The 12,809-nt window shown below is 50.5% G+C and overlaps 1 protein-coding gene across 1 annotated transcript in view; it reads left to right on the forward strand.

Moving 5' to 3' along the window:
* The first annotated feature begins 2,598 nt into the window (after positions 1–2,598).
* CUL9 (cullin 9) overlaps positions 2,599–12,809 on the forward strand; it is a 36,199-nt gene continuing 25,988 nt past the window's right edge. Inside the window, exons 1-9 of the mRNA XM_065885871.1 lie at positions 2,599–3,193; positions 3,749–3,903; positions 4,226–4,738; positions 5,251–5,386; positions 5,540–5,733; positions 6,019–6,418; positions 6,836–7,028; positions 10,340–10,547; positions 12,377–12,573. Of these exons, the coding sequence (XP_065741943.1) occupies positions 2,599–3,193; positions 3,749–3,903; positions 4,226–4,738; positions 5,251–5,386; positions 5,540–5,733; positions 6,019–6,418; positions 6,836–7,028; positions 10,340–10,547; positions 12,377–12,573 (2,591 nt within the window). The remainder of the gene's footprint in view (positions 3,194–3,748; positions 3,904–4,225; positions 4,739–5,250; positions 5,387–5,539; positions 5,734–6,018; positions 6,419–6,835; positions 7,029–10,339; positions 10,548–12,376; positions 12,574–12,809) is intronic.

Here is a 12,809-nt window from a genome sequence, read left to right on the forward strand (position 1 = left end):
ACATGGTCACAGTCCTATGTACAGAGCTTTCTTTTGTATTAAGAAAAAATACTCTTTCAATAAATGTATCATTTTTGTGCACAGACTGTGGGGTCTTTGCCTTTGTTTTCCCATATTGGAGGGAGGGAGGCGTGAACATGAATCAAACCCCAAAAGTTGCTGCTCTGAGAAGCAAGCCTGTTTGATGAAATGCTAAGGGGTGCTTTGGGCTGTTGAAATTCTAGGATTATACTTGAGGAACATTTCCGGGGGGGCTCGGACATTTATCTTTGGCCCCAGCTGTGCTAGGTGCTTAGGTCAACACAGAGAGGAGCAATTTTAATTAATAGGAAAAGTGACGCAACCAATCCAAAGCATCGGGTTTGGGAAACTCAGGGCCACGTGACCTAGTGCAACATAAGAGGAAAGCCCTAGGGTGGGAGTGTGAGTTTCAGTGGGGGATGAGGAAGGCAGACCTAGTGAAGGGGAGGGAGGGCTTCAAAGTTGATATTGGATGGAAAGGGCTGCCTACGGCTGCTGAGAAAGGAGCAACGTGACCACTACCCCGGGCTCCGCGGGCAACCGCCCACTCACCCCTCCCCCGGCCGCTCGCCCCAACGCAGCAGCCCCCGACTACTACGCATGCTCCGCTTGCGCGCTGCGCTGCTGCCGCGCTCGGCTGTGGGCCGCGGTGGGACCCGTAGCCGCCCTGGCATTGCGTGCACTCGCGACGTGACCCGGAAGGGAGCTGCTGAGGAGGCGGGGCCAGGACGGCGGGGTCAGGACGGAGGGACCAGGACGGCGGGGCCAGGACGGAGGGACCAGGACGGCGGGGCCGGGACGGCAGGACCAGCGCTGTGTCCCAGCAGGGCCGAGCCGGGCGGTGGGAGGTGAGAGGAGAGTTCTGCGACGACCCGGTCCCTGTCTCGTTCCCTCCCCGGTCCCTTGCCCACTCTCCGTGGGGCTGACGACAGGAGCCAGGTCTTGCTGAGATTCGTTCGGACCAGTCAGCCTCCTGCGACCGCGCCTCTCCATCCTCACCCCGCCCCCCAAGCCCGTTCCTGTGGCGATACGGGCCTCCTCTACGGCCCCTGGGCCTGCAAGCTCGGGCCTGATCTTGCCACCTACGCCTACCTGCTGTCTCATCCCCGCATCCAGACCTCGACTCCACACCTCAGTTTATTGCTCCTGTTCTAAGCCCTCCCTCTCCCGCCATTTAGGCCTTTCCGATGGTGTTACTTCACTCTGCTCATCAGTTGTCCATCGCACATCTCTGGTTACCTCCCTGTCCTGCCCCCCATGCTAACTGGACCCCTACCCCCATCGAGGTCCACATCCCATGTTTCCCCTCCTCTTCACGCCTTCTATTCTCATCTTCTATCCCTGTACCCCAACATGACCCCTGCCCTGATCACCATTTCTTCATCTTGGTTTATCCTCCGTTCTTATCCTCATCATTCCCTGTTGTCCCCCACTGCTTCATAGTGTTCCCTGACCACTAGCATAGCCATCACCCCACACGTATTTATAATCCTTTCTGGCTTAACAGCGTTCCGTTTATCTGGGGACTGATCCTACCTTCTCCTCTAAGAATAATAACATTAAATTCTGTTTACTAAGCGCTCACTGTATGTTAGAGGCTGTTCTAAATGCTTTATGTAGTGATTTTAGTTTTTACAACAACTTCTTGAGTTGGGTATGAATATTATTACCATCTTTCAGAGGAGGGGACTGAAGCGTAGAAGTTAAGTAATTTGTCCAAAAGCATGCACACAATAAGTGAAAGAGCCAGAATTCAGAGTCCCATTTATCTGACTCTGAATCTGTACTGTTGATATATTGCCTCTCTAGAATCTCTACTGTCTCCTGACCTCATTCCCTAGCCTTCAACTCCATGATTACTACCTCTGTCTATAACTACCTGACTTAGAGCCTCACCGTACCTATTGCATAAGTGCAGGGTGGGACCTGGTTTTTTTCTCCCATGATTTTACTTGGCCCCCTAGTCCCCTCCCCCTTTCACAATATTCTCATACCCCTTTCCCATCCAGCCATCTGCACGTGGGGGCCTCCTTTCATCTCTGTTCTCTGTGTCTGCCGTGGCCCACCCTTTTATATCCACAGTCCAGTTTTACCCTGTCATTTATACTCCCTGTCCTGCCACTTCCCCATCCTGACTTTCCTGGCTTGTTCTGGCCCCACTGTCTCACAGGCTGCTGTCCTACTTGCTCACCCGTGTCATCCTTCTAAGTCCTGATCTGTACCCCTCAGCCACCCTACTGTTCTGCCCAAATTGTCCTGATTAACTGTCAACTCTTCTTGTTACCTTGCCTTTTATTCTTCTCATCCTCTTTTGTAATTTCTTCTATTTCTTAAATCTTTTCATTTCCTTCTATTGCCGTTTTTCACTCCATTCTCCTTCTCTTATAAATCCCAAAGTGTGTTCAAGTTATTCATTCCATCCTATTCTTGGCCTTTTCTCTTTGGCCTCTAAATTCCACACAACCTACCAATCACCACCCACCCTGTGTACGCCTCAAGATTCCACCCCCTTCACGTAGCCTTTTCCCTTTCCAACACAGCCTCTGTCTTTCTCCTTGTGTGTCCCAGGAAGTCAGGATGGTGGGGGAACGGCGCCCTGGGGACCTCATGGTGCCCTTGGGGCCCCGGCTGCAAGCATATCCTGAAGAACTTCTTCGACAGCGGCCTGGGCATGATGGGCGTCCTGAATACCTGATCCGATGGAGTGTCCTGAAGTGTGAGGAAGTGGGAAGAGTGGATGTGGAAGAGGGCAAGGCAGAGCACATCCTCATGTGGCTGTCAGCCCCCGAGGTCTACGCCAACTGCCCCATGTTGTTAGGTGAGCGGGCATTACCTAAGGGACCTCAGCATGAAACAGCTGGGGGTTCCGGAAGCTTTCCCCGAGATCCGGGAGGCCTGGATGATGTGGCAATGGGAGAGATGGAGGCTGATGTGCGGGCGCTGGTGCGCAGGGCTGCCAGGCAGCTGGCAGAAGGTGGGACCTCGAGCCTCACGGCCGCTGTGCTCCACACCATCCACGTGCTCAGCGCCTACGCCAGCATCGGGCCCCTCACTGGTGTCTTCAGGGAGACAGGCGCCCTAGACCTGCTCATGCACATGTTGTGCAACCCTGAGCCTCAGATCCGTCGGAGTGCGGGCAAGATGCTGCAGGCGCTGGCAGCCCATGATGCTGGTAAGAGACAGCCAGGGGAAGAAGGTAAACACTGGGGAGAATGAGGCTACAGGAGTAAGAACAGGAAGAGGAGGGATTTCCCAGCTCTGTAAGAATACCTAGTATTTGGTGGACATCAGTTTCATTGCAAAGGGAAAAATATAAACTAAGCTATCACAGGTGCGTAAACAGGATAAAATGATAGCACCTGGTTTATCTGTCCATTCTCAGTGCAGTGGCAGAGAAGAGAAGGGAATAAGTTTATATTTTTAAACTGGTTTGAGATTTGTTAGTTGGTTATAAAATCAGTTTGGTGGGTTATAACCAACATTTTTTAAAATGTAACACATCAGTACATGGCACTTAGTAGTGTAGGTTTTGTAACCTGAAATATATGTTTCGGTTTCATATGTGTACACTTGTATTAGGTTACCATGTAAAATGTGTGTGTTCCTGTGAGTCTCAGTCACAGAGAAGTTTGAAAGCCTCTGGGGGTAGGGGATAGAGAGTCTGGGGGAAGGCAGTGGGTAAGTAGTGGGGATTGAGGAGAAAATACAGATTGGGTGTGGATTACAGGGAGTCGGGCTCACGTCCTTCTGTCACTGAGCCAGCAAGATGGCATCGAGCAGCACATGGATTTTGACAGCCGCTATACTTTGCTGGAGCTGTTTGCAGAGACCACGTCTTCTGAGGAGCACTGCATGGCCTTTGAGGGCATTCATCTGCCTCAGGTACCCTGGCAGCTGTGGGGGAAATGCTGTGTACAAGGCCTATGGCATCATTTCTGAAAATGTGGTACAGGACTGCGTCAGCCTGGGGAGCTTATTAAAATGAAGGTTCGTTTTACCCTCCCCACTCAGAATCTCTGAGATGAGAATCAGGAATCTCTGTTTTAGGGTACTCCTTGTGTGTTTCTTCTATAAATCACAGTTTGAGAACTACAGGTATGGGGATGAGGCCTTTATCTTTTTCTGGAGAGGGTGATATTGAGGGGAAAGGAGAGGGGCTAAAGCCAGGAGAAGAGGAGCCTACACCATGGACTGTGTCCTCCAGATCCCAGGAAAGCTGCTCTTCTCCCTGGTGAAACGATACCTATGTGTCACTTCCCTGCTGGATCAGCTGAATAACAGTCCAGAGCCAGGGACTGGAGACCGAGGCTCCCGACCCTCAAGGGAGGATTTTGGCCGCGAGAAAATCCGGGGGCAGCGGGAACTGGAGTTCAGTATGGCTGTGGGCAACCTCATCTCAGAGCTCGTGCGGAACATGGGCTGGGCCCGGAACCTCAGTGAACAGGCCGCATCGCCACCCCGGCCAACCCGGTCCATCTTTCAGCCCGGCATTTCAGGCCCCAGCCTTTTACTCCCCACCAACGTCGCCACCCCTAGGAGGCAAGGGCGGGCCTTCCGCCAGCGCGCTGGATTCTCTAGCCGTAGTGGCTACGGCGAGTACGTGCAGCAGACCCTGCAGCCGGGCATGCGAGTGCGGATGCTGGACGACTACGAGGAGATCAGTGCCGGGGACGAGGGCGAGTTCCGTCAGAGCAACAATGGCGTGCCCCCTGTGCAGGTGAGCAGAGCGCGGTGGCGTTGGGGGTCTGTGTTGGGTGGGGCATAGCTGGGGCTTCCACACAGGGGACTACTGCAGGCCACCCAAGGAGAAAACCCCAAGAAAATTGGAATGGTTTAAAGGGGGTCAGTGGTGGAGAGGGGGGCTGTTTGGAAGGCTGAGGAAATCTGGCAGGAGTGGGTGGGCTGTGAGGTCAAGGAAACAGTTCTTCCTTCCCACCCAGGAAGCAGAGCTGACATGTTCACACACCCTGACCCCTACCAGTGGAGCTGGCTAGGAGGGAGTGTGGGCACGGAGGCCATCCGGATTAGGAAGAGATGAGAGGCAGGGCCTGCCTGGTAGGGGAAGGGAGCCTTTTGCTGAATGGAGGTTTCCCAAGCCTAGCCAGGTGTGCCCCTGAGGACTGTGTGCCCAGGTCTGGGTCCAGCCATGTCTTCTCCAGCATGCACAGCTCAGGGTTTCACAGGGCTGAGCCCTCTTGTCTTCTCTCTTTCTTTCTCCCTCCATGCTAGGTCTTTTGGCAGTCAACGGGCCGTACCTACTGGGTGCACTGGCACATGCTGGAGATCCTGGGCCCCGAGGAAACTGCTGAGGATATGGCCTCAGCAGCTGTGGAGAAGGGGGCGGGGACCGCTGTGTTGGGCACAGGTGAGCCGTGGAGGGAGGGGACATGGACGTCGTGTCTCTGAACAGAGGAGGAGTGGCTGGAATGAAGCCCTTCCCGACCAGGAACTGCCCCACAGATTCAGAAATTCAGTCTGTTCCTGGCGGAGCTGAGGCCCCTCATGCCTGTCTCCTCAGCACTTCCCTCCTGGGACTGGAAGCCGGTGGATGGGCTCTACTCTTTGCCCTACCTCCAGCCCGAGCCTCAGAAGAACGAGGAACTGGGATACCTGACCCAGGCTGAGTGGTGGGAGCTCCTCTTCTTCATCAAGAAGTTGGATGTATGTGAGCAGCAGCCAATTTTCCAGAATCTTCGGGAGAACCTGGATGAGGTATTACAGGCCTGCGATACCTGGGGGGTTTGCAATGGCATTGGAGGCGGGATCCTCTAAGGTAGTTTGCCATATGGGACTGCCTAGGGGAAGGCTGAAGCGAGAGGTTAGAGAGCCCGGTGGGCGGTGGGGGGGGCATCCTGCTGGGGGAGGAGGCAAATGCTGGGAGGGTCTAGTATGTAGCAGGTGTGCAAGGCACGGTGGGAGGTGGCCGCCCTTCTGTTCCTGTCCCCAAGGCCTTTGCGTCTGCTCCTTCCTAAAAAATACATACCATTCTGTTGCCAGACGCTAGGTGAGAAGGCCCTAGGTGAAATCTCCGTGCCCATAGCGATGGCTGAGGGTCTGCTGCAGGTTCTCAGTAATCGGTTTGAGGGCAGCGCCCTCAGCGACCTGCTCAACTCTCAGATCTACACCAAGTATGGGCTGCCACCCAAGGCACTGAGCAGCTCGTCGTCTTCACGAAGTCACTCCAGTTCTCCAGTTCTGGAAGAGGAGTCCAAGTCAGAGGCCAACTTCTCAGAGGAAGAGGCTGAGTCCCCCAAAGCAAAGCCCCTTAAGTTAGAGGCAGAGCCTGCCAGGGGGAAAACTGAGCCCCCCATGGCGCAGAGTGATTCACAGCTGTTTAACCAGCTTCTGGTGACTGAGGGGATAGCTCTGCCCGCCGAGATGAAGGAGGCAGCCAGTGGTGAGTCAGGTGCTGGGAGGGGAGGGCAAAGAGGTTGGAGCAAGTCCCGGGTGGTCCCCAGAGAAGTGGGTAGTCAGGGCAGAGGGCAAGCCGTGGAGGGAGGTCACTTTTGTATGGGAAAATGCTTTGGAAGCGTGCATCCATTTTCCTTCCTTCGACCTTGATTATCGGTAATTGATCACTGCTCCCTTTCTTCAGTATCCCTGGAAAAGGAGGGTCCATATTCCAGAGTACTGTCATCTTCATTGCTTGACTATTAAATCCCTCACACAGAATTGGGAAAGTTCTAGGTGCAAGCTACAGTAGTGAACAGTGTGTTAAAATGTCAGTAGGATAACTGGACCTGACCTTTAAAGACTTCCAACGTGAAGGTGCCACAGTTTTTTGAAGGCACTGCCTTTCCCTCACCGCTTTCAGAAATGGCTAGAGCCTTGCGGGGTCCTGGGCCACGTAGTTCCCTGGATCAGCATGTGGCAGCGGTCGTGGCCACTGTGCAGATATCCAGCTTGGACACAGATCTGCAGCTTTCGGGACTCTATGCCCTCTCTCAGGCCGTGGAGGAAGTCACTGAACGGGACCACCCTCTGGTCAGTCCCGACAGATCCCTAAGGTTAGAACCGTGGAGAGGTGGAGGGGGTTATGGTTTAAGCTGTCAGTGGGGGAGGATGGTTGGGGAGGGAAGGAGCTATGAGATCAAGAGTTAGAAAGGCTAGGAGGAAAGAAGGGTCAGCCTGAGGGGTAGCTGAGCAGGAGGGTGGAGTATTAACAGTGGTTAATATTCTTGGAGCATTTGTTCAGTGCCAGGCCTTGTGCTTAAAATTTTGTAAGCATTCTCTCATTAAATCCTTCTATCTCCAGAGGAGAACTTGATGCTGCTCTTATCCATTGTGTGGGTCAGGAACAGAGGCTTAGAGAATTTAAGTAACTTGCCCAGTTTCACAGATAACAGAGCCAGGATTCAAATCTAGGTCCTTTTGGCTTTTGAGCTTGAGTTTTCTTTTCTTTTTTCTCCCCTCTTTTTCCCCCCTCCCTACTTTCTATCTATTAAAAAAATTTTAAATACTTCTTAGTTATACAAATAATACACAACTGCATTCTTATTTTAAAAGATCTAAAGCGTATGAAAGAACAGAATGAAAAGGCAAGGTCCGTTTTTACCACTGTTGTCATGTCCCAGCACGTATCCTTCAGACCTTATAGAGATTGACATTTGTTAGTGTGTTTTCTGAGTTTGTGTTTTCGTATATGTGATCTCACTCTTCCTGTTTCTGCAGCTTTCCCCCTGCACGCAGTAGGTCTACACTCAGTATGTCAGTCCGCATGTCGCTACCTCATTCTTCACTACTGCCTCGGACTCTGTAGTGTGATTATACCCAAGTTCAAATATAGCATTCTTTTTAAAAATTTTATTTTACTGAAGTATAGTTGATTTACAATGTTTTGTTAATTTCTGCTGTACAGCAAAATGATTCAGTTATGCATATATATGTTCTTTTTCATATTCTTTTCTATTATGTTTTATTACAGGATATTGAATATAGTTCCCGTGCTATACAGTAGGACCTTGTTGTTTATCCGTTCTATATATAATAGTTTGCCTCTGTTAATCCCAAACTCCCAATCCTTCCCCCCACCATTCTCCTCCTCCACTTGGCAACCACAAGTCTGTTCTCTCAAATAGTGTTCTAATCGATCTGTTTTTCCTCACATCTGCCAGTACTGGATATTAATCATTTTTTAAATCTATCAGGTTGGGAAAATTTGAAGTGATTGGTACCTCCTTGTTTTAATTTCTTAGTTCTAGAGAAGTTAGTCATATTTGCATGCATTGTATTTCTTCTGCTATAAATATTCTTATCCTTTGCCCACTTTCTTATTGGGTCTTAGTCTTTTTTTTTAATGTATTTTTCTTAATTAGTTAATTTATTTTTGGCTGCGTTATGTCTTTGTTGCTGCTTGTGGGCTTTCTCTAGTTGCGGTGAGCGGGGGCTAGTCTTTGTTGCAGTGCATGGGCTTCTCATTGCCGTGGCTTCTCTTGTTGCAGAGCACGGGCTCTAGGTGCACGGGCCTCAGTAGTTGTGGCGCACAGGCTCAGTAGTTGTGGTGCACGGGCTTGCTCCTCGGTATTTGGGACCTTCCTGGACCAGGGATCGAACCTGTGTCCCCTGCACTGGCAGGCGGATTCATTTTTTTCTTTTTTTTTCTTGCGGCACACGGGCCTCTCACTGTTGTGGCCTCTCCCATTGCGGAGCACAGGCTCTGGACTCGCAGGCTCAGTGGCCATGGCTCACAGGCCCAGCCTCTCCGCGGCATGTGGGATCTTCCCGGACCGGGGCACGAACCTGTGTCCCCTGCATCGGCAGGTGGATTCTTAACCACTGTGCCACCAGGGAAGTCCCTGGTCTTAACCTTTTTTTAAATTTACAGATATTCTGGATATTAATCCATTACTTCTGTTTCAAATATTTTGCTTGTCTTTTTCTTTCAAAATCATATTAACTTAATTTTCTGAATATAAAATACATGCTCACTGTAAGAAAAATAGAAAATTGTGAGGATAACAATCATCTGAAAACCCTTTATGCAGAGATAGTTACTGTTAACATTTTAGTAAACATCCTTATTTATATTTATTCATGTTCAGATGCATTCATATGTATGTTAACTTGTTTATAGTAAATCGTGGCTACAGAGAGGGATATATATCTAAAGCACTTTCGATTCACATTGTAGTCATCATAAAGCTCATGAGAGAAGACAGAAAGCATCTCTACATGGGGAGGGGCTGTTAGCACTCTGGCCGCTGGTCCCCATCGGCACCTGGTCGAGTTAGGGCTCTATGGACCCCAGGACCTCTGGACCTCGAGACCCCAGTACAGTGACAACAAAAAAGACAGAGATAAACACAGAACTTTCTCAGTGCTTTTATTTGCCTTATTTCCCAGAATTTCTCTTTTTGTCCTCCTTTCGTTCCTATTTCCCAGGCCACCTCCTCAATATACATCTCTGTCACTGTGGAGAAAAATGTCAGTCCCGGCTTTTTTCCTCTTGTGATGCTCACTGTGATCTAGGAACTCTGGAGACACTTCCTCCTTCCCTTCAGATCAGCATTTCCACTGGACCCTTTCTCTAGCTTATGTGGCTGGGCTCTTAATTTTGTGGGTAGTATCTTTCATTATGCTGAAGTTTCAGATTTTCATGTTGCTATATTTTCAACTTTTAAAAAATGGCTTCTGGGTTTTAAGAGGGTCTATTCCATTCTAGGATTATAAAAATATTTCCTTTTACTTTCTAAAAATATTTATGATTTTACTTTTCATGTTTATTTTAAAATCTGTTTGTGGTTTATTTTTGCAAATGGAGTGAAACAGAGCTCCAGCCTTCGTTTTTTCAGATAGATAGCCACATGTCTCTGCCTCACGTTTTGTATGGTCCTTCCTGTCCTCACTGTCTTGAGATGCTACCCTTATCTCTCTTCTCATCTATTCATCTGTTTGGCTACCCTGTATTGTTTCCAGAGTTTTAATTATTGTAAGTTTATATTTTGATAAGTAGTAGGCAAGTCTACAATTACTTCTTTCCAAACATTTCTTGACAATTCTTACATTTTCTCTTCCTATACCTAAACCTGCCTGTCATTTTTTTTTTAAAACCTTTTGGGCATTTTGATTAGCATTATACTAAATTTATAGATTTATTTGAAAAGATGAACCAGAGTTCATAACCTTTTTGCAGTACTCCCTACTTGATGAGGTGAAGAGCCTGAGACAGACTGCAGAGGAGAGGGCAGCAGGACTGGGACTGAGGCAGGGAGAGTAGGATGGAGGGGGGTGGGGGGTGATGGACTGGATCTTGGTGGACAGGGTTGGGCGGGCAGTCAGACATGACTCTTGGGATGGGGAACCCCGATGTCTCTTTCAGAGAGAAGCTAGTGAAAACGCTGGTGGAGCTGCTGACCAACCAGGTGGGAGAGAAGATGGTGGTGGTGCTGGCCCTGCGCCTCCTCTACCTGCTCATGACCAAGCACGAGTGGCGTCCACTCTTCGCCAGGGAGGGTGGCATCTACGCTGTGCTGGTTTGCATGCAAGAATATAAGACTTCTGTCTTGGTGCAGCAGGCAGGGCTGGCGGTGAGTGGACCGGGCCTGGGGGTAGAGAGTGATGGGCAGGGTGGGCAGGTTGGGGGCGTGGCTGATCTCAAGGAGGTTCTCTGGTGATTCGGACAAGGAGGAGACATTGGGATGGAAAGATGCAGGTGGATGGAAGAGATCCAGCTGGACAGTCTTGGAGGTTGAATGCGTATTTGGAGCAAGGGAGAAGGATGTTTTTGAGAATGACTCCCAGGTTGAAAATTGAGCAGCAGGGATGGATGAGGTGGTCACTTGCCAAGGGGGAGAATGTTGGAGGGGGAAGAGGTGTGGAGAGAAGATCAGGTTGAATTTCTAGGTATGCTGACTTTCCCATGGCTTTTTAGTTACAACTAGGTGTCTGATTAAAGACTAAATTTCTAGATGTGACAGAGTATTTTTTAACCCTTTTGTCTGAGTGGTACCGGTACACAGAAATTACCTCCTCACCAGATGTGGGTAAAGCCCAGCCATCACTGCCATTGCCTTGCCCCGCCCCCCACCCCCTCCCCGGGCCCAGAGAATGGTGAAAGGAGGCCCTCGTTCAGGGAGGAAGAATTGGCTTCCTGAGTACTCCAGACAGAAGGGCTGGCTGGAGGGAGGTATGGGCAGGGGACAGGTAGGCCTCGTCCAGAGCAGTTCTGAGAATGGATTCCAGCAGTGTAACGGCAGCAGCATGGACTGGAACACAGGTGCTCTTAGGGCAGGCTTCCCAGGGAGAGGCCGGGAGGCTCGTCCTTTATGGGGCCAGCCTGGTGCTGCTCCTCCCAAGAGCAGCCAAGCATTCCTAGTTGAGGCCGTGTCTGCTCAAAAAATTCCCTGATCCTTTCAAACCGCATGACCAAAATGCGACATTTGCCTCTAAATTTGAACTCTTGCCCTATAACAGAATTGCATCTTTTTGTATATAACTTAAGGTCTACAGAATTCAGCTTGGGGGAGGGGGAGGTAGCTAAAGGGAAAAAGCCTCATTATGAGGCAGCATTTGCTTGAAGGGTCCAGCCCTCACAAGGGGGATCGTCCTGAGAATTATTTCTAATTTACTTCATCCTTAGAAGGTTTCTTCTCAAGAGTCAGCCCTTTCACCAGCCAAGACATTCTCCACCCTGATGGTTTAGTGTTCATCCTAATTTAAGATTCTCTTTAGTACCAGCAAACAAGTTGGCATATTACCAGTATTTTTTCCTATAATTCCAGTTGCTCTGCCTGTGAGTCAACACAAGTAGCCTCGTCCAGGCAGGCTGGATACTGCCTTTGGACACCAGGGGACATAGGGGTGGGAGTGTTGGCACACAGGTGCTAGCGGCAGTTGTGGGAATGGCCGAGGTTGCATGGGGAGGGGGTGCGGGGATCGAGGAGAAGGGGGACAAGGAACTTCTGTATTTGGGACCTGGCAGCAGAGAAACTCCAGAGAGGTAGGATGACCAGGAGGACAAGAAGTTATGGAACTCAAGGGAAGAGAGGTTTTTCAAAGGGAGGAGTGGCCAAGCGAGATGGAAGACAGCTTAAAGGAAAGCCTTGAAGGCAAGTAGAGGCTGTGAAAGGGCTCCGTCCTGAGGGGAAGCTGCGGAGGGGTGGCCACCCCAGCACTCGGCGAGCCTCGGTGCTGGCAGAGAGAAGTTACAGGCTCACATTACCATGGAGCCTTAGGTTTTTTGGTTGGCTTTCTTTTCTTTCCTTTCTTTTTGATGTCCCATCACTACCTCTTTCATTTCTATTTGCAAACAGCTCAGCTGCCCCAAAATTTGAGGCCTAGAATGATGGCCCGGCTCTCCCCTCCTCTGCATGATGGCTTTGCCCACTCCTGACTCTGCCTTCACATCCCCTCGCAGGCGCTGAAGATGCTGGCCATTGCCAGCTCCTCGGAGATCCCCACTCTTGTTGCCGGCCGAGATTCCATCCACCCTTTGTTTGATGCCCAGATGACCAGGGAGATCTTTGCCAGCATTGACTCGGCCACACGCCCGGGCGCTGAGAGCCTGCTCCTCGCCGTCCCTGCTGCCGTGATCCTGATGCTGAACACGGAGGGGTCAGGACCTCCCCTTCCAAACTCCAAACTCCTGCTAAGCCCCAAGCCCTGCTGCTCCCCTGCCCAGGTCTCATGCATTCCACAGAAATTCCCCTCACATCGTTGCCTCTGGATGAAATGTGGTGGCCCTCTCTGGCTGTTGTTAGAAGAGAGGCCAGTGGTTGAGGGTAGAGAGATTCCAGAGAGATCAGAGACACCTGATCTTCCTTCCTGGAGTTGGGAGGAGTGACCTGAGG

Source organism: Phocoena phocoena, chromosome 10 (genome assembly GCF_963924675.1).
Source record: "Phocoena phocoena chromosome 10, mPhoPho1.1, whole genome shotgun sequence".
NCBI lineage: Eukaryota > Metazoa > Chordata > Mammalia > Artiodactyla > Phocoenidae > Phocoena > Phocoena phocoena.